This window comes from Canis lupus, chromosome 3, assembly GCF_048164855.1.
Source record: "Canis lupus baileyi chromosome 3, mCanLup2.hap1, whole genome shotgun sequence".
Taxonomy (NCBI): domain Eukaryota; kingdom Metazoa; phylum Chordata; class Mammalia; order Carnivora; family Canidae; genus Canis; species Canis lupus.
Window position 1 is genome coordinate 54924209 of NC_132840.1, and position 24545 is coordinate 54948753.

At 48.4% G+C, this 24545-nt stretch overlaps 2 protein-coding genes across 5 annotated transcripts in view; both read right to left on the minus strand.

The window, feature by feature from the left end:
- The window catches only part of USP43 (ubiquitin specific peptidase 43), a 50315-nt gene extending 39276 nt beyond the window's left edge, over positions 1 to 11039 (minus strand). Inside the window, exons 1-2 of the mRNA XM_072813541.1 lie at positions 10464 to 11039; positions 1688 to 1819 (exon numbers count right to left, since the gene is read on the minus strand). Coding sequence (XP_072669642.1) covers positions 1688 to 1819; positions 10464 to 11039 — 708 coding nt within the window. The remainder of the gene's footprint in view (positions 1 to 1687; positions 1820 to 10463) is intronic.
- Positions 11040 to 12893: 1854 nt separating this feature from the next.
- The window catches only part of CFAP52 (cilia and flagella associated protein 52), a 41688-nt gene continuing 30036 nt past the window's right edge, over positions 12894 to 24545 (minus strand). For 2 of the 4 annotated variants that reach the window (XM_072821143.1, XM_072821142.1), the window contains 5 exons: positions 22542 to 22687; positions 19804 to 19955; positions 17246 to 17348; positions 14125 to 14236; positions 12894 to 13270 (listed from right to left, as the gene is read on the minus strand). In XM_072821143.1, coding sequence (XP_072677244.1) covers positions 13095 to 13270; positions 14125 to 14236; positions 17246 to 17348; positions 19804 to 19955; positions 22542 to 22687 — 689 coding nt within the window. In that variant the 3' untranslated portion in view covers positions 12894 to 13094. Of the gene's footprint in view, positions 13271 to 14124; positions 14237 to 14905; positions 15005 to 17245; positions 17349 to 19803; positions 19956 to 22541; positions 22688 to 24545 lie in introns of those variants that run through there. The other 2 variants (XM_072821144.1, XM_072821145.1) reach the window with 2 other exon arrangements.

Genomic DNA, 24545 nt, shown 5'->3' on the forward strand with positions numbered 1-24545 from the left:
AGATGTGGATCCTGGCTCTCCCACAGACTGGCTGTGTGACTTGGGGCAAGTCACTTAACCTCTCTGTGACCTTCCCTGGCCCATAAGCCCAATACCCCTTCCTGCCACCAGACGACAGCAGAGGAAGGATTGAAAGGCTGTCTAGGAAGCGACTTTCCAGGTAGGAAGTGCAGCCTGGCACAGCCAGGGATGGGGAGGAGGTGAACACACAGGACAAGTCTTTTCCTGTGCGGCCAGGGAACGGGGCACCCTCGATCTGCTCGTCTCCTCTCACCCCAGCAGGGTGAGAAGGAAAGGGATCCAGCCCTGCTTTGACATCGACTCAGGTTCGATTCCATTTCACCCAAGTATTAGCTGGATGACCTTGGGCAATTTGCCTAACCCAACTCTTCCTTAACTACAAAACGTGAGCCATCTGTGAGAACATCAGAGCAGGAGAGCGATGGGACCTGTCCAACTGCTCAAGAGTCTATGAAACATCTCTTACGTGTCAGCAGTGAAGCCAGCCCTGAAAAGCATCAAGTGAGATGCATGGCACATAATGAATATTCAATACATGGTATCTTTTAAAAAATATGTCATTCTGATTTCAAAATGGGTTCACTATGAGATTATAGAATACACAGGGTGGTGGACATATTTTTCTGCTCAAGCACTCATCTCTGGGGAAGCGACCCAGCCCAGATGCTCTAAAGACTACGTGAGCGCTGGGGCACCTGAGTGGCTCAGTCAGTTAAGTGTCCAACTCTTGATTTCAGCTCAGGTCATGATGTCAGGGCCATGAGATCGAGCTGGGCCCACACTGGACTCCACAATGGGCATGGAACCTGCTTAAGATCCTCTCTCTCTCAGGATACCTAGGTGGCCCAGTGGTTGAGCATCTGCCTTTGGCTCAGATCATGATCCTGGGATTGAGTCCCACATCGGTCTCCCTCCTTCTCTCTCTGTGTCTCTCATGAATAAATAAATACAAGTAAAAAAAAAAAAAGAAGAAGAAGAAGAAGATTCTCTCTCTCCCTCTCTGAAAAAAAAAGAAAAAAAAAAAAAAAGGAAGACTAAGTGAACACTGCAGAGGCTCCTCTGGCCACCATGGAGGCAGAGCCAATTGGAGAATGAAGCCAACAAGAAATAAAGAGCCAAAGACGTGGTGACATCATCTGAGTCCTTGGGTCCAGCCTTACCTGAAGCTGGTGCAAGCCTTGGATTAAACGTTATAAAAGCCAATAAATGCCCTTTCCTGAAATTGGATCAAGTTAAATTTCAGTCACTTTCAACTAAAAAGATCTGAGAAGGATAAGATCGCTGTGTTTAAAAGAAGAACCGCCCATAGTCCCACAACCCAGAAACACCATCCCACAAAACACTGTAACTTTTCTGGTCCTCCCAGGTTCCGTTGTGGTGATTTTTTTTTTCTTTGTTTCATTTATGTGCTTTAGGGGCAACTGTGATAGTTCTTGTTAAAATAAGAAAACAGTGTTTCAAGCCAGACCCCCTTGTACTTGAACCCTGGTTCTGTCCCTTCTTTAGCTGTGTTGCTTTGGGAAGGTTCCTCGACCTCTCTGATCCTTGGTTTACTCATATATGCAATGGAGGTGATAACTCTAGCAGGACCCCATATCAAGTAAATATTCAAGGGGGAAAAAAAAAGAAAGCAAGCCAAACACGACGTGGTGTTCGAGTGTCCCACCTTCTCAGCCCCTGGTCCTCGGGAGGAGCCCTCCAAGTCCTCATGCACACGATCCAGCAACCAGAGCAGGAACTCCAGGGCATCGTGCTGGGCATTGCCTTGGAACTGGGAGCCATACTTGGACACAGCGTTCTGCAAAGAAAGTAGAAAACCAGATGGTCAGTAGAGTCCCTTGAAGAACCAAGTCAGGGCCTGTAAGCACCAAGCCTGCCAGGGGTCACTAGTGGGCCCTGATCGGGGCTGACAACGTGGAACCAGCCATGAGGTGAGAACTTTCTGGGCTGAAGCCTGCTCTTTGGGGGCAATGTCCCCAAATCCTATCCTGGTGTCCTGTATGGAAGGCAATTTCTCCCTGCATCCCCCCACTGGAAAGATTGCTGATATAGGTCCTGTCCTTAGAAACCCCACAGGCCATCTGGGCTGAATATGTGGATGATCTTGTCTGTTGATTGCGAGGGTGTTTGCTCCCACTGGGCACTCAGTTCCCACCACTGCCACCCATGAAAGCATCCTGCCCCACTCTCCTACTCTCTCCCTGGGTGACTCATCCACTCCCAGTCCCCCCCCCCGAAGTGGGCTGTCCTAACATGCACGCGGCTCCCTTAACTGCCTCCTCCCAGCAGATGTGAAATCAAACTTCTGTGGTTAGATCCCACGATGCCTGAGCCAGTCCTGCGCCCCGTTCGTTCGTAAACATTTGTTCAGGGCGGACCACGTGCCAGATACTACTGTAGGGGCTGGAGTTACAACACTGAACAGAACGCACAGGAGGCCTGATGCCCACTAAGCTCCCTCGGCCCTCCTGAGAAATCATGCCACAGCTTTGTCATCTCCTACAGGGATGCATATTCCAGGTTGTTTTGTTTTGTTTTGTTTTGTTTTAAGGTTTATTCCAAAGGGTGACATATAGACATATGGACATTTAAAGAATTCAAGACATAAAAAAAAGATGGTCATGAAAAGTCTTCCCTCCACCCAGCCCCCATCTCTGGGTGCCCAGCCCCAGAGGGAGGCCACTCGGCATTTTCTCAAGCATCTTTCCAGGAAACATTTTTTTTTTTGAAGATTTTATTTATTTATTCATGAGAGACAGAGAGAGAGAGAGGCAGAGACACAGGCAGAGGGAGAAGCAGGCTCCCTGCAGGGAGCCCAATGCAGGACTCGATCCCAGGACCCCGGGATCATGCCCTGAGCCAAAGGCACATGTTCAAATGCTAAGCCACCCAGGTGCCCCAGAAGAGTTTGATTTGTTTTTTTTAATGCACGTGCTAGCATGAGGATCTGAGATTAAGCAAATCCCCACTGCCCATGTATGCACACATGCAGGTGCACAGAGTACATTCTGGTTCTTTGCCACCACCCCCCTTAGATGCAGTCAGGCAGCAAGCCCCACCTCACGCAGGGCTGCCCTTGGCTCCCACCAAATGGAGCAGTCTGAGCTATGGACCCACATGATCCTCACCACCGCCAGTCAAATCAAATAGCCTGGGCTTTTTGCTTTTTCTTCCTCTAATCCTTCCACTGGGATTTAAAGGAAACTTTGGGATATGACAAAGCAAAATTCAAGATTGAATTAGCTGAAATACTGGCTCTGAGTCTTTATTCCAATCATACTAGTTTATGGCTCACTGGTGGATCCTTTGTGGTATTCTTCCTCCAGGCTTCTTTGTCCTTTGACCTCCAGGTACGGCTGCCAGATTGATTGATTGATTGATTGATTTTTAAAAATATTTTATTAATTTATGTATTTACTCATGAGAGACACAGAGAGGCAGAGACACAGGCAGAGAGAGAAGCAGGCTCTCTGCAGGGAGCCCAATGGGGAACTTGATCCTAGGACTCCGGGATCACAACCTGAGCTGAAGGCAGATGCTCAACCACTGAGCCACCCAGGTGCCCCAGGGCTGGCAGATTTAGCAAGCAAAAATGCACGGTGTTCAATTAAGTTTGAATTTCAGGCAAGCAGCGATCGCTTTTAGTTTAAGTACGTCCCATGCAATACTTGTAATATATTTACGCTAAAGAAGTTATTTGTTGTTTATCTGAAATTCAAATTTAACTGGGCATTATGCAGTGCATCCTACCTGGCCACCCATCGCCTAGCCACCCTCAGTATCCCACTATCTCTATTCTTAGTACCAACATTCCTTCCCCGGGGGAGCAGCCACCTCCAACTCAAATTCTCTAAAACCAGCTCTTCCTCTTAACATCAGTGTCCTTTTTCAGATTCTCTCTCTTAAACAAAAATTATTATTTTGAGAGAGAAAGACAGCAAGGGAGCACAAGCAGGGGGAGGGGCAGAGGGAGAGGGAGAAGCAGGCTCCCCACTGAGCAGGGAACCCAACACAGGGCTCGATCCCAGGACCCCAGGATCATGACCTGAGCCGAAGGCAGATGCTTCACCGACTGAGCCCCCCAGGCACCTTCAGAGTCTCTCTTGAACCCACATCGGTCAGCACCAAGCGTTCTGGAAGCTGGTTCCCAATCTGTCTCTGTGTCCCTTCAGTAGAAACCCATTCCCGCCAGAGTCCTAATTGCTGAGAACCCAGAAGACAGCACCTCCTGGCAAAGGAGCCCAGCCCTGGGACTTTCCCTGTGCCAGCCCACAGCCCATTGGAGAACATCATGCCTCAACTCAAACCTCCCCTAACTCACCAGCGAACAATCCACCCTGCTCTGGTCTGGCCCCGCCCATATTTTTCACTGCCCTCCCACATATTTCAAAGCTAATTGAGCCACTCAGGTGCCCCCAACATATCTTGCCAACTCCACACTCTACACCTTGATGTCCTCTTCCTTTGGTGAGAAATCCATCCCCCTTTTGCTCATCATGTGAGTCCTTTAAGATGGACACTCTTCCTCTTAGCCTGGTACTAAAGCCATACAACCTTTCCAGAAAGAATGTGAGGATTTCAAGAAGTAGACAAGCTAGGCCCTTGGAAAAGTCCTTCTAGAGAAACAGTAATTCCACTTTGGGGGATCTAGCAACAGGAAATGAGAACTACAAGCAAAGATACTGCTACGTACTGGTTTCCTGGGGAACACTTATGGCACACTCAGATGGCCTGAAAAATTATGCTTGAGGAAATGAGAAGCAAATAAATGATCCTATCATTTTTTTGAAAAGTGCAAAAATATGTATTTGAGATTATTTGATATATATCTATAGCTAGAAAAGACCAGAAATACATGGCAAAATATTAACCAATGGTTATTATAAGAGGATGGGACAAGTGGTCTTTTTTCTTTTTTTTTTCATTTGTACACTGCAAATTTTATTACACTGAATTTTGTTCTTTAGTATTTTTCAGCTTAGAATGGTCTCTGGCAGGTATTTTAGAGTTCGGGTTTTTTTTTCGAAATAACTTGACCTAGGGGCGCCTGGGTGACTCAGTCTGTTGGGTGTCTGCCTTCAGCTCAGGTCATGATCCCGGGGTCCTGGGATAGAGCCCCTGCTCTGCAGGGAGCCTGCTTCCCCCCTCTTCCACTTCCTGCTTGTGCTCTTTCTCTGTGTCAAGTAGATAAATAAATTCCTTTAAAAAATTAAAATTAAGGGATCCCTGGGTGGCGCAGCGGTTTGGCGCCTGCCTTTGGCCCAGGGCGCGATCCTGGAGACCCGGGATCGAATCCCACATCGGGCTCCCGGTGCATGGAGCCTGCTTCTCCCTCTGCCTGTGTCTCTGCCTCTCTCTCTCTCACTGTGTGCCTATCATAAATAAATAAAAAAAAAATTAAAAAAAATTAAAATTAAAAAAAGGAAAAAAACTTGACCTACTGGTTCCTGCAGAAGACACTCACACAGAAAGTCTATGAAAATGTGGCCAGGGGATCCCTGGGTGGCTTAGCGGTTTAGTGCCTGCCTTCGGCCCAGGGAGTGATCCTGGAGTCCCAGGATCGAGTCCCACATCGGGCTCCCTGCATGGAGCCTGCTTCTCCCTCTGCCTGTGTCTCTGCCTCTCTCTGTGTCTCTCATGAATAAATAAATAAAATCTTTTAAAAAAAAGAAAAAAGAAAAGAAAAAATAAATAAAAAATAAATAAAAAAAGAAAAAAGAAAAAAAGAAAATGTGGCCAGAGCTGTATTAAAGTGAAATCCTCCCTTGGGAGAAATGGACAGAAATATTTGCTACTTCTACACTGCAGCCTGACATAGCTCGCTCTGCATGTGTGCGTGCCTTTCTCTCTCTCAACACTGATCATTTTTAACACACCTCTTACACAATGATTCCTAGTTATTTCATATTTCCGGTGCTTTTCGGGAATGAAATCTAATTTTCGCACACTCCAAATGGTTATCACTTTTGATTTTCTGTCTGGTTTCTGATCTCGTTAGTGACCGCCATCATGCTACAATATGGATTTCTAGACTCATCTAGCCATTTCCTTTCTGTTCAATCTTTCTTTTTTTATCCCATTTCCATTTCGTGTCTTACTGTTTCGTCCAGAACTTCCAAAATATAAGAGCGATGAAGAAGAATCCCTGCTCGTAAAAGGCAATGCCTCTAGTGCATCACGTAAGGCATACTGTATGTCTAAAATTGTAGGTCTACAAGTGATGCCTAAGTACATAAGCTAAGATAAACTCCAGATGGCTGAAATCCTTAACATAGCCATGGGAAAACTTAGAAATACATAACACAGAATCTTTATCAAAAAGTATGACGTAAATAAATCTACAACTTCTAGGATTGGGGATGGGAAGGAGTGAGTTTGCAGAGAGTATCTGTGGCGAGTTTAAGGCTTGAGGAACTAACAGAAAACAGAAAAAGGAGTATTGAGACCCAGGCCGAAGGGACAGTCAACATGGACACGCAAATCCAGGAGCAGTCTCACGACTAGTCAAGAAGCTCTTAACCAAAGAAACCAAAGAAAAATGAGATGCTATTTCTTTTGTTCAGTAAGTTGAAACATTACACTTGCTGAGATTAGCCTTTAACTGTTCCCAACACTGGAAAAAAATGATTACCAAGTGATGTTCCATAAGGATGTTAGGTAATGCTAACCAAGGCAATCATCCTTCAGCATAAATGTATCAACAATTCACTGTATAGCTTAAACTTACACAGCGTTGCATGTCAGGAATAGCTCAATTTTTTAAAATGGGTGCACTGCACTGTACCTGAGTTATACCCCAATAACACTGATTTAAAAAGAAAAAAAAATATATAATAGTCACATCTTTGCTTTGACCATGTAAGTCCCCTTCGAGGGAGCAAATTTAGGAAATAGTCAGAGCCAAGGACAATGATTTGGACTCAAGAATTTTCAAGACAGTGTGATAACTGGAAACCTGCACAGTAAATATCTCTGCAGGGACTGGTTCATGTAATGAAATATTACAAAATCATTTAAAATTGAGTTCTACAGAATGTTATAATGGCCAGGAGAAAGCCTTAGGACAATATTCGCATGAAAAAAAAAGCAGGATACAAAACTAGAATTTCCAGTAATGTAGATGCTCTGAAACACGGCGATGTTTACGAAGGTTGTCTCTGGAGGGTGGAGTTCCAAATCATTTCTTTATATTTTTAGCACCTCCCGAGTTTTTTTCCCTATGCACATATTTAATGACATCGTTAGAAAAGCAACATGTCCACGTGTCATAGATAATACCATTGGTGGGATTTGTTAGGATGTATTTACTCATGTGTTGTTAAAAGAGGACGGTCCTACTGTCTGCATGCTGGGTGTCTGGGAGGTCAGCAAAGAGGACACCGCAAAGCCATCCCATTTGCATGGCTGGGGTTGGGGTAACTCACTCCAGCATGCTGGTCCCTCCTCTATTCCCCTCTTCCTTGGCCTGAAGCTAGCAATCCCTCCTCAAGACCCAACTCCTTCCTGAAAACCTTCTGCAGCTTATCCCCAACCAATTCTTCAGCTCCTCTCCCCGGGGACAGAGGCTCCCATTATTTATTTATTTATTTTTGCATTATTTAATTTATTATTTTTTAAAGATGTTTATTTATTTGAGAGCGAGCAAGTGTGACAGCATGAGTGGGAGGAGGTGGGGTACTCCATGAGAGGGAGAAGCAGGCTTCCCATTGGGTCGATCCCAGGACCCCGGGATCATGACCTGAGCCGAAGACAGAGGCTTAACCAACTGAGCCACCCAGGTGCCCCTTCCGTTAATTTACTTAATCTTGCATTTATCCTGCCCCACTCACAGAAGGCCCCTCAGCTCCACCTGCCAGAGAATGCACATCCCCACCCTCCCCTGTCCTTAGCTGACCTCTCCTGTTGACCTCTCCTGACCGCTACTTCTCCTGGGACACCCCGTCCCACGTCCCGCCATCGATCATATCCTCCTGCCAGAACTGCCATAAGCACCCTGTATATTTTTATTTTCCAGTTCTTGTCACCAGCTCTGACCACATGCCTGTGCTATCATTTCATTAACATCCACCTCTCCCGCTAGACTGGGAACTCCTAGAAAGCAGCCCCATGGGGGTTTGTACTCAACGCTTCTCATGCATTCCAAGTGCCTGTCATAGTGTCGGGACTATCTGTCGGGTGAAGGGATGTTTCCTCACCTGGATAATAAGGGGAGCCTACCTAGATATCAATCAGCAGGGTTTATTAAAAGCCCAGATCCTGGCATCCTCTGCTCCCTCCAAGCCTGGCTGCCCCAAAAGTCCCAGGAAACCTCAGATTACATCACCCTCATTAACAATTAACAAATGACTATCCCCCCCCCCCCCCCCCCCCCCCCCCCCCGGCTTTCAAGGAGCTTCCAGGCCTTGGGGATTTGAGAGCAAGAGATGAGATAGGAAATCCCAATGAGTCACGGAGAGCAGTTACTTATTTGGAGGATTTTTTTCAAGCTGCTCCTGTCTCTCCCACCGTAGCAGGAACCGCATGAGAATGTACCTGGCAAGAGTTAAGGTATACACACATTACCTCTCTCCCTCCTCCAGGTCTCCGTAGGTGAGAAACAAGAGAAATGACAAAAGCTTCCTGGAGGTCTGGCACTGTTCTTAGTCTGTACAGAGACAGAACTCATTGAATCCTCCCAACGACCTGATAATAAGGTAGGTACCATTATGGTCCCATTTCACAGATGAGGAAAGTGGAGGCACAGCGGGATTTGGTAACCTGCTCGAGGTCACAAAGCTCCAGAGACCCTGCTCTTAACCACTACACCCTACGGTGGTCCCTGCCATCCTAAGATTTCTGTTGTTTCGGTTACTGCTGGTCAGTCAGCCTCATAGGGAAGCACATGATCCTCCCGACTTAGGTCAGAAGACCAACCCCGTGACAATGCCTACATCCCTTGCTTCACCTCATCACAGACGTGATGACCTCGCATCCTTGCAAGAAGGGTGAGTACTGTATACAGTATTTACAGAGAGAGACACCCATTCCCGTAACTTTTATTACTGTATATTGTTATAAGTGTTCTTTTCTGTGATGAGTTATTGCAGTCCGTGTCTTAACTTGACCTAACTATAAATTAAGCTTTATTGTAGGTAAGTATGTATAGAAAGAAATATAGTGATTATGTAGGGCTTGGTACTACCTCTGGTTTCAGGCACCCACTGGGGGGCTTGGGACATACCCCCCCCAAGCATAAGGGGGGAGAGAACTACTGTACTGCTTCATTATTAAGAAAGCGAATGTTGCCCAAAGGGGATACTGATGACACCCATTTGACCCACTGACTCCTGCAGAGCACTGCTTCGGGTAGTGGAAGTGGGAGAGCGGACAGGGGAGGCTGGCACGCTGCGGGTCACATGGCAGGGACTGCTTTTTCAGGCTGAAACTCAAGAGCGGTGATGCCTGTGGAATGAACACTGACAGGTTCCCCTCCCCCAAGAACAATCGCTCGTCTATGGGGAGCTTCAGCTGGCTGCCCAGAGCTGTGGTTTTTTCAGCAGGAAGCAAGTCATGTGCATCAATTATCAGGAACTCTGTAATCCAACTGGGATCCCAAGCGTGCTGCTTAACCCTGGGTGATGTGACATACATAACTCCCAAGGCCTCATGACCCTACAGTGTAGTGTAAGTAGACCCTGATTCTGGGGGGCCAGTGAATGCAACCTCAAACCCAGGCGTGGTGGGCGATGTAAGTGCACTAAAGGATGCCATCTCCAAGATAGCACCCCCACTGGCTCCTCCCATCACCCGGGGGAACTCAGTGGCACTCAGCACAGTACCTGGTCCATGGATCTCAGCTCCCACTAGGTTTAGAATAAAACCCAAACTCCTTACTACTGCTTCTTAGACCTTGCATGATCTGACCAACGTCAGCCACGCCCCACCGCTACCCTCCCTGGGCTCCCACCACTGGTTTTCCTTCTGTGCCTGCAGGCCGGCCCCTGGCGCCTGTGCTGGCTCTTCCCTCTACCTGGGTCACCCCTAGACCTTGGTCCGGCTGCGTCCTACTCATTGGGATCTCTACGCGAGCATCCCCTCCTTCCTCCGAGGCCCTGGCCTGAGAGTCAGGCTCTCCACACCGCACCCCTCCAGACTGGGAAGTGTCGGTCCGAGGCAGTAGAACGCCGCCGGGACCCGAGGGCCTTCAGTACTTCAACAAATGTTTGTTGAATGCACAAATGCTCAGTGCACTCAATCGAACCCGCTCCTCCAAACACACACACACACACACACCCCTGGGGGAAATGCATAGAGAAGACGTCTGCAAGCGGTAGCACCGCAAGTTACCTCTGAGCGACCCGCAGCCCTGGGCCACCTTGCCCGAGGGGCGCGCGCTGCGGCGGGGGGCGGGGGGCGGGGGGCGGCGGAGCGGCCGGGAGCAGGGAGGCGGGCGCGCTGCCTACCTTGAACTCGGCGGAAAGTTGGGGCGTGTACTCGCGCGTCCAGAGCGCGCGCACGAGCGCCGCCAGCTGCTCGGTGACCTCGGCGCGGCCCGGCGCCGCCCGGTAGCGCCCCAGCGCCAGGAACTCGGCCAGCAGGTCGGTGTTGCTGAGACACTGCACCACGGCGTTCATGAAACAGGTGTTGCCGTGGTTCTTCAAGCCCTGCGCGCCCGGGGGCCGCGCGCCGTCGCCGGCCGGGGGCTGCGGCTGCGGCTGCGGCTGCGGCTGCGGCTGGGGCTGCGGCTGGGGCTGGGGCTGGGGCTGGGCGCCGGGCGGGCGCTCCTCCCCGGGGCTCCCGCGCGCGGCCGGGGCGGGGTCCGGGGCGCAGGCGAAGCCCCCCTCGCCGTCGCCGTCGCCGTCGCCGTCGCCGTCGCGGGGGCCTGGCTGGGGCCGCGGCCGGGACGGCGAGGCCCCCGGGCGGGAGCGGCTGCCCAGCGCCAGCAGGAAGCGGCCGAGCAGGCGACGCAGGGAGCGGCGGCGGCGGGGCCGGGGCGCGGGCGGCCCCTCTCCCTCCGCGGCCCCCGCGCCCGGCTCCATGGCTCCCGCCCGCGCGCCCTCGGAGCCGAGCCCCCCGCTCCCCACCCCGCCCCCGGCAGCGCCGCCCACCCGCCCTGACCGCCCGGGAGAGGCGGCGGGCGCCGGCTACCTGGGGCCAGGTGTGCCGGGACCGGGCGGAGGCGGAGCCAGGGGCGGGGCCGCCCCGCCCCGCCCCGCCCCGCGCGGGAATCCGGCCGCGGGGCCCGCCCAGGGCAGCGCCGCCTGCAGCAGAGGCGCGCGGCTCGCCGGCCCTGGGTCCCCACCCTTCCTCACCTCCCGCAGGCCGACGCCCCGGGTTCCCTCCCATTCCCGCCAGCCTCCAACCGTGGAACAGGACGGGGGTGATACACTTGAAAGCGCCCGGTGGATCGCGAAGCCCCGGCTAGCCTGAGATTCTGGAAATTACGTGCAGGGGAAGGTGAAGATGGGCCAAAGGAAGATTCTCCAAGAGACGCGCGCCGGGGGCTGGGCTGGGGCCCGCCGGGGAGCGCGCCGCGGGGTCCTCCCACCTGCGGGCGCCGGTGTGTGCGGGCGGGTGACGCCCCACCTGCTCCCAGCCGCCTGCGCCGCACGGGAGGCCTTCCCGGGTCCACGACCGGGAGCCGCGTGGGGCCCCGGCACGAGTCATCCCGGATGGTTGTGGCGGGTTTGTTTGAACTGCAGGCCCGGTCAAGAGTCGCTTCCCCGAGACTTGCAAGGCTCGAGGCTTCACTGTCCTGCTCCAGCTGCTGGAGAAGCCGGCGCAGGGAGGATCGCGCCTATACCGAGGCAGAGGAACCGGAACTCGACCCGGCTCTGCGGCCTGCCCAGCCCACACGCGGGCTCTTTCCAGCCTCCGGGTTTGCTCCCGGGACGTTTTCAGGCTCCCGGGCTCGCCCGCGGTGCGTTCCCCTGGCCGGTGTTGGTGTCCAATCAGAACTGGCCTGGCCTTGCCCCGCCCTTGGTTTCCTGGGTGACCCCGGGGGGGGCCTCCTCGGGTCTCTTGACCCTTAACTGTCAGGTTTATAATTAATCAGGCAAAGTCTTGCAGGAGATTTTCTCATCAGATTCTGACTCAGAAAGACCTCCGCAGGATGCAGGATCACATCAACGCCCTGAAATGTTTACTTATTTGAGAAGTAAGTGATCATTTATTAAATAATTGCCTTGATATGTCCCCAGGAGGTGACCTGATGCAGAAGAAGAGGACGATGACGACCAAGAATTACTTAAAGGATAAACAACAGGCTTAGAACAAAAAACGTATGCTGTGAATTGGAGACTTGAAGTATTTCTGGAAAATGCCATGATTTACTCTCTCTTGGAAAAAAAGATACCCGGTGTGATGATTAATACACAAGGTCCGTTCTCTTGCCTTCCCTTGCCCAGAAAAGCATCTGAGAAATTTCACCTTTGATGATTATCCCCAAGATCCCCAAGAACCCATGGTTTCTTTGAGAAAGCACCATAATTCATGTTCAGCCGTCTTCTCTGGCAGGGATTCTGCTGATGCTTTAACATATTATTTCACTTCTCAAAATAACCTTTAAAGCAGATATTCTCACTTTACAAAAGGCCAAACTCAGAAAGTTGGATGGATGGAAGGCAGGGAGGGAGGGAGGGAGGGAGAGAGGGAAGGAGGGAGGAAGATCCTAAAATCCTACCCAAGATCTGGACTCAGACCAAGTCTTGCCCCATTGCAGCTTGACCAATGAAAAGCTGACCCTCCTTATTTTTAGAGAATAACAGTAGTGCAAGGTGTAGACAAATTATGCAGAAGGGCTGTGGGTTTTGCAGTCACAGGACAGAGATTATGACAGGAAACCGACAACAGGGAATTTATAATAAAAACCTTTTAATTACACTCTGGACAACTTATTCTTGAACACATTCCAAGTTTAATATACAATTTAAGAATACAAAATGCATCCTATAAAGAAAAAGGGAAACTTAACATATTTTGAGTAAAGAACAAAATCCTGGATGGGAGAAATAAAAAACCAGTCTTGGGAGTTATCTAAGGTCAACTTTCAACAGAACCCTACGCGGTGGTGCATCCCAGAAATCTCTGAGGCCTCATGAGGTAAATGGGTACTTCCATCTCAAAATAGCTCCATCAGCACTTACGCTAACGATGTACTGATTTCCTGGACTTATCCGGATGCGGGTGATGTTGCCACTGTGTCCCACCCCGACATGAGTCACTTCACCCTCATTATAATCCCAAACTTTGACCAGATGGTCATTTCCACCTGAAAAAGACAAACAGGTGTATTTGGCGTTGCTGCAACAGAACAGGGAGAAACAGCCTTGATTTCGAGTAACTGGATAATTTACAGCACGTCCCCCGTGTTCCAATTTAAAGGGAGAAAAATCTGTCTTTATATTTCTCTTTTCCTTGATTATAAAAATCTAGATCTGCTGTAGTAAATTTTACAAGAAAGAAACATAAAGAGGTGACATCCTTCTTATCTCACCACCCAGAAATAACACTGATTAACTATTATGTTATTAATAACACTGATTTAGTTCCTTCCAGTCTTTTCTCTACAAGTATATGTGTATATGTATATATGTGTGTGTGTGTGTGTATATGATCACATAATGTGTGGTTTAATATCATGCCATAAGTAAATGTGTTTATGAAACTTTGGAGCATTTATTTGTTAATGTCTTGAAGAGTCAGGGCCCAGCAGGAAATGATCATTGATGGTGTCAGAAGGCATGTTATATGGTCCATGCCCCCTGGAAATGCTGATTTAAAAGCGGACATTTAAGACTGCAGTAGGAAGTAACAGAGCAAGGCATGCTGGATAATCCAGACCATTTCTGTCACCGATGCCACCGATGCAAAAAAGGAAGCAATGTAAGGCTCAGCTTTTATGTGTGCCCCCCAAGGCTCATGGGCAGACGTTTCCTCCCACTGAAGCGTGACTTCTGGATCTTACTTTCCTGGCCACTCGGGCTGCAGTGTTCAGGCCTGAATCTGAATCACAGGGGCCTGTAGATACTTTTGTCATCACTTCCTGTTGCCTCCCACTTGGGAGTTCTATGCTCCCATTTACATAAGCAGGGCTTGGCTTTCTTTTCCTACCCCAGGACTAACCTGTGACAAAGTGCACTCCTTCCAGGGTAATATCCATTCCATTGATTGACCCAGACAAGGAGCCTTCCAACTCTCTGATTACCGACCCATCAAATACTTCCCAGTAAGCAATCTAGAATTCAGAAAAAACAGCCATCAGGCCGGATTCGGCTCGGTGGCAGCATCCGTGCCATGCCAACAAAAAGATGGTTCTAACTTTATATAGAAGGGTGGCAAAAATACACCCTGGGATGATATATCGGCTGAAAATTATAAATAGGCTCAAGCAGGGGGTGGAGAAGGCATTTTCATATTTTTAGCACTGGTTTTTCAATTTGCATTCTATTTAGAGAGACGGTGATGTGCCAGTAAGCCCGGATTGTGACAGAAAGTGCTTTTGGTGAGAAGAAGCACTTGGGAGTCCGGAGCAAGCTATAAAAGAAGGAAGGCCTGGTGAAAGGGAAGCAGCCCCCTCCAGCTGCTTGGGGAAGGAGCAGCTCAGGAGTTGCGCAGGCTCCGCTCTCTGCGGCTGACCACCCCCTCTTCCTGACTCCATCCTATCCCCAACTTTCTCTTCTGCCTCAAAGCAGTGAACCCCACCCCCCCCAGGATGGGGTCTAGAGGCAAACGGACAATATGGTCCCCTCCTGGGTTAGGGGGGAGATTTTTCTCTGAATACTCTGCTTTTATACTCTTTGAACTTTGAACCTTATAAATGTACAACCTCTTCAAAAGAGAAAATTTCTTTCTAAACAAAGCACTTGACCAGGAATCAGGAGTGTGAATTTTGCGTGCATTTCACCTCTTCTTATTTTGTGTTGATAGAAATTTGCTGGGTCACAATTCAGGTCGTGAGGCCAGGAATCTGTATTCTTCTGAATCTAGCCGGAAATTGTATATGCTATTTTAAAAAAAAAAATTTTTAAGCTATCTTATTGATTTCTACTGATGCTTGGTCACTTTAACAAAAGGTTGTTTTCATAGTAAAAGCATAAAGGAATATAGAAGCATGCCCGAAATCTCATTTCTCAGGAATCACACCCACTTAGGCAGCTGGTGCCTGATGGCCTGCTCTTTTGGCCAAAGTCAAAGTGATCATCTTCTGAGCAGCCTTAAGGCGCCTTGGCTTTCCCTCAGGCTTACCCTCTGCTGGGATGGTCTTCCCAGAGAGCTAAGCAAGGCGAGTCCTCCACCACTCAGACCTCAACTCAAGTGTCCCCTCCTTAAGGAGACCTTCGCCAAGCATCCTAGCTAAAGCAGCTTCCATCCACTGAGCCAGGATTGTGTGACCTATTCTTCCTTTTTATCCCTTTCACCATCTGATGTCGTCTGTTCACATATGAGCCCGCTGTTCAGGGACATGTTTGTTTCCATGTGTCTTGTCCAATCCATCCCCTCCTACCTACGGTCACTACGGAAAGTTGGCCAGCTCCCTGACAGCGGGGACACCGTCCTGTCCCCAGGCCTCGCGGTGGCTGTACCGATGTATGATTTATGCTTTGAATATTCTGGTGACAATTCTCAGATGAGGACAGTAGCCTGTTTCAAGTCTCCTAAACTCATAAACCATCCCATTCTCTGGAATGTGGGGAAACATGACACAAATCTGGAAACTTTATGAACCACGTATAATAGCATTTATGGTGACATCATGATTAACTTCCTAATATCCTTTCCACCCCCCTTCCAAGAGGAAGCCTGCTTAAGCCAGAAGTGAAATGGGTTTGGGGAGTGGGCAGATGAAAGCCAGTTTGGGCATACAAGACACAAAGGAAGTACCAAGGCCAACCTACAGGAACTAGAACCAAGCAGAACTCTGGGTGCTCCCCCCTAAACATTCTGTGTCAGGCAAACCCTGGCCCACACAGGTGGCATTTCTTAGGTTTTTATGTCAAAGTATCTTCAGACAGTAGTTCCCAATCACCTTGGCAGCTTAAACAGGGAAAGACCCATTCCTAGATTATTTATTTATTTATTTATTTATTTATTTATTTATTTATTTATTTATTTATTTATTTGTATTCATTTGCGAAAGCACAAGCAGCAGGAGGGCCAGAGGGAGCCCGACCTGGGGCTCGATCCCAAGACCCTGGGGATCATGACTTGAGCCAAAGGCAGACGCTAAGCCACCCAGGTGACCCTATTTTCTTTCCTTTTTTTTTTTTTTTTTTTTTTTTTAAGATTTTATTTATTTGACAGAGAGCAAGCAAGCATGAGTGGGGTGGGGATATGCCAAGGAAGAGGGAGAAGCAGACTTCCTGCTGAGCAGGGAACCAGACATGGGACTCGATCCCAGAACCCTAGGATCATGACCTGAGCTGAGGGCTGATGCTTCACCGACTGAGCCCCCCAGACGCTCCCTGCCTCCTCTTCCTAGATTCTATCTTTGGTGTTGGGGGAGCAGAGAGAGGTACCTCTAGTATTTCTCCTACAATATTTTTATACTTCCAACTTTACTTTTTCTGTAGCTGGTGAAAAGATAAATATACAATCTCTTCTTTGATGATCTCAAAGTCATCTCCAAGTCTGAATTAGGGGAATCCAAATCCATTAATTGGATGTGCAGGTAACTGGACTGAGTCCTGGCTGATCTGATGTGGCCAGGAGGGTAGCTGACACCCCAGCATCCTTGCCCTTCCATGCACCTCTCTCCTGAAGCCTTTTGCTTGCTCCAAAAGGAAGGGTTCCCCCCAAAAGAGGGACCAACCTTCACCCAAGGCTAGGGACTCCTCAGCTAAGGAGATTTGTTATATGTTGGTGAAGTAGAGGAGAGCATGTCATTCCACTTGAGTGTAGTCACGGGGGCAACTGGTTTGGGCAATCTGGTTCTAGGCTCAGAAATGCCCTAATAATGAAAACCAGTACTTAGCGCATAGCTACTATGGGCCAGGTCCCCCGCCATCGGCATTACACACAAGCATGTCTTTAGTGCTCACGTCACTCTGTGAAATCAGCCCTTTACAGACAAGGAAGCAAAGACACCAAAAGGTGATGTAGCATTTGCAAAGCGGAGCAGCTGGTCCCCAGCAAGACTGTGCTCTGAATTCCTGGGGCTCAACCCCAGAGCTGCTCCCTCAGCCACAGCACCTTACTGAGTCTGCGCTGCACCAGAAGGGCCCTGACTCCTGCTGGGAGTGTTTACCTTTCTGTCTGTCCCGCTGGTGATGATCTGGAACTCTTCCGGGTGGTAACAAACACACTGGAATAAGGTATTTGCCAGGATCATCTGATTTCTCCGGAGACGTCTGAAAATGAGACACAAAAGCCGTGAGGCTCGACTTGCTCTTCCCTAGGAGATGTATTGTTCAAAGTGGATTTGGTGCAAGCGGGAGTTGCTTTGGTTTATCTATCCCAGACAGACTTCCTGCTCCTCTGCAGGCTCCAGTTTGGCATCTCCTCAGCACACCTGCGGGGCACTCAGAAGACACCGGTTGGGCCCTTTTCCAAAGACAAAGCACAGAACTGCAGGGGAAGCCTCAAGTTCCAGCAAGAGTGAAGTGGGAGGGGCTGAGTTCAGAGTTACCCTGCTGCCTTCCACACAAGCCACCTTATTCTTGAGGCTACCATATGGAAGTAAAGGTTCCTACCATCTGAGTGACACAGTGTGGGGATAGGTTTTTATTTTTATTATCTTTCTTTAGACATTTTTTAAAGATTTTATTTGAGAGTGAGAGAGTGAGCATGAGCGGGGTGAGGGGCAGAGGGAGAAGCAGGCTCCCCGCTGAGCAGGGAGTCCGATGAGGGGCTTGATCCCAGGACCCCGGGATCATGACCTGAGCTGAAGGCACCCCCTTAACTGACTGAGCCACCTAGGTGACCTGGGGATGGGTTTTTAAAAATAGATATTATTGAGCTTCACCTTTAAGGATTTGGATCTAGCAGGTAGGGATGAGGCCCACAGATGGGCCCGTTTCATCAGCATCCCAGCTGATTCTCCTGTGCATGACGGTTTGAAAACCACTGTGGTAGCTACCATGCTAACAAATATGTACATATATGGCTTCTCCCCCTCAGGAAATGGGTGGCCATCTCACAGGCCAGCCTCCGCAGGCTGAAAACATGCACCTTCTGCATGGTTTCTTCTCAATATGGCAGTTTTCAAACCTGGCATCTGGGATGGCCACTTTTTAAAGATTTTAGCACAAATTAGCCAGATAGTTCTGCAATACAGCAGGCAGGCTTCAGGGATTTTTGGTGATCACAAATAACCCATGGATATCACTTTAGAGACGCCCTACCTGGGACGCCTGGGGGGTTTAGCAGTTGAGCGCCTGCCTTTGGCCCAGGGCATGATCCCGGGGTCCTGGGATCAAGTCCCACATCGGGCTCCCCACAGGGAGCCTGCTTCTCCCTCTGTCTGTGTCTCTGCCTCTCTCTCTGTGTCTCTCAAGAATAAATAAATAAAATCTTTAAAAAAGAAAGAGAGAGAGAGAGAGAGACGCCCTACCTTCTAGTTCTGTGTGTTACCAAAGGGGAGTTCAGGTGTAGGCTAAGACCTCCCGCAAGTGTGGTCCTTGAACCAGGGGCATCCCTTTGGAGCTGGTTAGAAATGCAGAATCTCAGGAGCCCCTCTGGACCTACTGAATACAAATCTACATGTTAACCAGATCCCCAGGTGGTCCATGGGAAGGCACATCAAAGTGAGAGACACGCAGGACCAGGAGGCAGGTTTCTTTCATTTTTGTTTTTCAGTGTATTAAATAAAAAGTGTTCTGCATTTGCATTAATTCCCATTCTCTTCTCTCCAGTCTAGAAAGTTCCTTATTCTCCTGTAGTACCTATATCCATTCCTATATTTAGATCTTTTTTCTCCTGTTTCTAGACTTATCTGAGTCTCTCTAAGGCAGTTATGTGCAGAGGCAAGGCATCTTAGGAGTGATTAAGAGAGGTTGCCAGGGGAGGAGGGAGTTAGGGGAATAGGGCCTAATTCTAAATTAAAAAACACAACTGGGGCGCCTGGGTGGCTCAGTGGTTGAGCATCTTCCTTTGGCTCAGGGCGTGATCCTGGGGTCCTGGGATTGAGTCCCACATCGGGCTCCCTGCATGGAGCCTACTTCTCCCTCTGCCTGAGTCTCTGCCTCTCTCTGTGTCTCTCATGAATAAATAAATAAAATCTTAAAAAATAAATCAATAAACACAGCTAAAATGCTTATGGTAAAAAAAATGAATATTTTTAAAATAAATAAATACACAAAGCTAAAATGCTTATAGTAAAAAAAAAAAAATCACCCCTGAAAACCTTTTGTGGACTCCCAACAATAAAGTCACACCAGTCCCCCACTTCCACCCCGCATGGCTCACTCTGCAGAGCTCACTCTGGGCTTGGTCACACTGCGTGGCACAACAATAGGAACTGCCTATGACATTACTTCCCTCTCCCTTTTTGCGGGGTGGGGGGGAATTCTTAGGATTGCATTCATGTAAGTTCAATCATGCTTCGCGGTGTGTGACCGGAAAGCTATTTGCCCGTGCGTCCAGAATCTTCTAAAATCCAGCCCTTCCGGGAAACTGTATCCCTTCTACCAGCACCCGTAAACCCTGAACAAACCCGTAAACATCAGAGGAGTGGCTTCAGATGGACATCCCCTGACCGTTGCCTTAAAGATTTCTAGTCTTTGTTTGAATCTTCTCTCAAGTTCCATAAAAATGCTGGGATTCCTGGGTGTGTATCATGTTGTCCTCCCCACCACGGGTACCTACACCAGGTCCCAAATGATGCAAGTGCCATCCGTGCTGGCAGTGACACATTCCTCATTGTTCTTCTTCACCCTAATGCAAGACACGGAGGATTTGTGCTCTTTCAGGGCCTCTTCCAGCTTCTGGGTCTGGCAGCCTATCTGCCACACCCTCACCTGGAAGCCACAAAGCATAGGCTTTCAACACAAACTTGGGACTTGAAGGGGTTAAAATATATACTTTTTCCCCCCATATTTATATGCTTTTTCAGCTCTACTGTACTCGACTTATTTTAAATTTGCTGTTCTCGTCTCCATTGAGTGGGGCGGGAATGCAAAGCTGCAGAGCAGGAATATCCTTCCATGGAGCCAGGAAAATGCTACCAATAATCCTAAACCTACATCTACTTTTAAGGCTGAGAAATTTATCAGACACCTGCTGCTAGCTAAAGCAAGCGAAATAGCATATCTGCTCAGTTTTGCTGAGCATCACTCTCAGACTTCTGGTGCCATCAGGAAAGCTCTTGGGTGCCCAGAGCCATATTTAAACTTCACATCAGCTGCTCAGGCTTAATGGTTTTCAATCGATGGTTCCCAACCTTATCAAAGCCAGTACCCGCTTTCTACAACAAATATATTCTGACTGCCAACCCCCTGCTATCATGAAGTGAAATTCATAGGTCATTGGTTCTACCCACAAAATTTCAAAAATGGTCAATATGATGCCCTAACTGTAATAAAAGGGGTACGTAAAAGGGAAGTCATTGTATGGTCCTGTAATAAATAAACATTCTGTCACAACCATACCAGAAAGCATAATAATGTAGTCAGATGCTTACACTTTCTCATATCGAGCATGTTGGACTTGTGGAAGGTATGAAGAGCAGAGATTATCTTGCTTCAGTAACATAAGACAATACAAGAATACAAGAATAGTATCAACACCCTAGAAACTAGGGTTAGGATAAGTGATAATGGGCTAACTTATTTGTACCTGAAAGGGGAAAGTAGCCATAAGCAAAGTAAGAAAAACATCCTAAGACGTTTCCTTAGTAAGGAAGATGGGGAAGCATGAAGTTCTCCCAAATGAGCTGTGTCTGAATAATTCTCTAATCTTGTAAGCCACTATGTGTGGAGGCATACATTCAGTCTTTAGCAAGAGTAATACTCAAATTTTCTAACTCATACGATATGGGCAGCAGCCAAACAGCACCCAGGCCTGGAGCTTTGGATGTTCTGGGCGTTAGCCTTTAAGCTGTGGGACTGCAGGGGGTTTAGGTTATGTTTGCGGGGGTAAAGGGAGAGGGGGTAAAGTGGTGGGACTGGGGTCTTTGCAACTCAGGCAAGGTCATTTACCAATGAAAATGGAAATACTTGAGTACTTCAGGAACTGCTGAATTCATACCCGTGCACACATGCTGACAGCAGCCCTGGTCTCCAGCACTTAACAATGAATGTCTTTTGGAAGGAAGGTCCATAATAGCTGAGTGAGGAATGGGAAGAAGAGCTGATGTGGTGTTCTGAAAAGACTGCCAAGGGCAATGAATTTGTAATGTCTGATTTCTTCCAGCAGCTCTCATCAGCTGGGGCTCAGTCCCCTAGAAGCAGATGATCTGGTCCAAGCCAAGTTTGGGCAGGGGCAGGGCAGATGCCCCAAAAGGCTGAGGGAGCTAGCAAGGATGCTGAGGGTGTTGACAACAGCATGACTGAAGAGCTAAGGGAAGGGATCAAAGCCCTCGAGGGGGTGGTAGGCAGAGAGCAGGGGAGGGTCCAAGGCTAGAAGGGTCTATGGAGCACCTGCCACGTGGCTAGTCCACGTGGAGATGTGCTCTGAATGCAAAATGCACATCAGATTTTGAAGACTTGGTACAAACCATCGCAAGACATCTTACTAATCAGAGTCTTGATTGTTTATTTTCCATTTATATAGAAGAAATGGAAGTGCAGAGAGGTTGAAGAGCTTGCCCCAGGTCACACAGCTGGAAAGTGGTGGAAGCAAAATTTGTAGCCAGACAGTCTGACTCCTGGAGCCCAAACACTCAGCCTGGAACCTGCTTGGCCCTCAACTCTGCTAAAGGCCTCATGAAGATGCTAGATCCTTCTCCACTCTGATAAGTTATTCCTATAATTGCATGAAGATAAGAAAGGAAAAGAAGATGTTCTCTCTTGAGAAAGGCAGGCTTTGGGTGGGGGATGCAGAGAAAGCCGAGGTGGGGGGTGGGGGTGGCTGGGGAGGCAGTGAGAAGAATGTGTGAATGGAAGATGTTTCAGGCTCCTGCCAATGATGGGAGCGAAGGTCAAGTGTGACGATTCTGAAATAATGGTCACACATCTGGGTAGATGAAAGAATTGAGTCTAAAAATAGCATTGCCTTTAAAAGATATGATGGAGACAATTTATGTAACTATAGTCTTTGAAGGAGAAGAACAAACAAATCCAAAACTCTGGCAAAACGCTCACCTGATTCATAGCCCGATTCTGTATAGAATGCTTTCATGTCTGTATCTTGAATGTTCTTTCATGAACAGGTATATTTATCTGTGTGTTTGTGTTATTAGAGTTTTAATTTACAATGTATTTTAGGGTTTCTTCAAAATCCTACTTTGGTTCTGCCTGACTCCTAATATAGGTTAAACACACACACACACACACACACACACACACACACGCAAGTAAGTAGCTTCCTATAAGGCGGTTGCTCTAAACTAGGGGCTATTGCCAAAAAAAAAAAAAAAAAAAAGATTCTGCCTTCAAGAACAATACCTCCCCTTCCCCACCGCCGCTGATGACCCGTTTACAGTCACTGGTGGTAGCGATAGCTGTCACTCCGATCCTGTGGGCATTGTTGATGACATACATCAGCCGGCCCGTCTCTGGGGCGAAGGCCCGGATCCTACCATCGTCCCATGCTGGCATGGAAGGGAGACAAGAAAGAGGCAGGATCAGTAGGCCCCTAGTCTTGGTGCCGACTCTGGCTCTCCTCAATCATAAAGGAGTCGGGACTGGGGAGCAGTGGTGGTGATGGGGGAAGGTGGCCAGTCCCCCCCAAATGCCAGGAATCATATCCCTCTTGCTCCTGACTCCCCAAATTGGCCACACCTGCCTGTAGGTGCACCCAACCCCAGGAGAAAACGTTTGGGGTGGGGAGGAAGGAAGGAGGCCAGCTCCCACTGATCCTGTGGGTTGCAAAACTTGTGCTAGCTGATATTGGTTGCATCTGGGTAGAGAATTTAACATCTCTAAACACATGTTGGTTTTTTACCCCTCCCTCTATTTTAAACCTGATGCTCCTTCCCTGACTCCTGCCATCTTCCCCATCTCAATAAAAGTTGCCATCATCCATCCAGTTGTCTAAGCCAAGAACTTCAGAGTCATCCTTGATTCTTCTCTATTCCAACCACCCAACTCCACCCAGCCCAACCCAACTTCCAATCAATAAACAAGCCCTATAAGTTCTACAGTTAAAAAACATCCCGAATTTGCCCACTTCCCAATCCCTCCCTCCACTGGGCCTACCCTCAACCAAGCCACCAGCATCTCTCTCCTGGAGGATTGTAACAGCTTCCTCCCTGGCCTCAGACTCTTGCTCCCTTCAATCAATTATCTATGCAGGGTCTGGGTACACCCCTTCGGGGACCTAGCAGTGAACCTAGAAGTGGCATGAATAGAGGCAGGGAGACCTGGTAGGAAGCCACTAGAAGAAATCTAAGGGATGGTGATGGCTGGGACAAGGGTGGAGATGATGAGAAGTGCGCTGTGGTGAGCGCCATCTGTGGTGAGGCAAATGCCGGAAGCCAAGAGCTTCTGGTGGCCACTGTGTGTGAAGACATGACCAAAGGAGAAGCCAATGGGGAGGAGACAGAGCCAGGGAAAGAGGAGGTGAGATGAGCTACTGATATCACCATTTCAACAGCTGCACCTAAGATCCACTTGACGGGTGCCTCGGTGGTTCAGTAGGTCAAGCGTCTTGACTTCGGCTCAGGTCATGATCTTGGGGTCCTGGGATCAAGCCCTGCGTCAGGCTCCCTGCTCAACACAGAATCTGCTTCTCCCTCTGCCCCTCCCCTTGCTCGTGCTTGCGTGCACACTCTCTCTCTCAAATAAATAAAGTTTTTTTAAAAAAAGAGAGATCCACTTGACTTTTCCCTTATGTGAACAAGTGAATTCACTTTTTGACCACTGGGGAAATTTGCATATGAGTTGAACATAAGATGATATATATTTATATATAAATCCCAGGACCCCAGGATCATGCCCTGAGCTGAAGGCAGATGCTCGCCAGGTGCCCCAAACATAAGATGATATTAAGAAATTATTATTTTGGGGATCCCTGGGTGGCTCAGTGGTTTAGTGCCTGCCTTTGGTCCAGGGTGTGATCCTGGAGTCCTGGAATCGATTCCGTATCGGGCTCCCTGCATGGGGCCTGCTCCTCCCTCTGCCTGTGTCTCTGCCTCTGTGTGTGTGTGTGTGTGTGTGTGTGCGTGTCTCTCATGAATAAATAAATAAAATCTTTTAAAAAATAAACTAAAAATAATAAAATAAATTTTAAAAAGAAATTATTATTTTGTAGGAAAATATTACTTTTAGCAATGCAAACTAAAGTATTTGGAAGTGGAATATGATGGTGTCTATGATTTACGTTAAAATACTTTGCTGTGAGAGGATCAATTGAGTTAAAAGTGAATTCTCTTTGAGGCATAATATAGTTTAAGTCGGGCTTTTATCTCTCAAACAACCGAAAGGGTTCTAACACATAGGTGCCCTGCA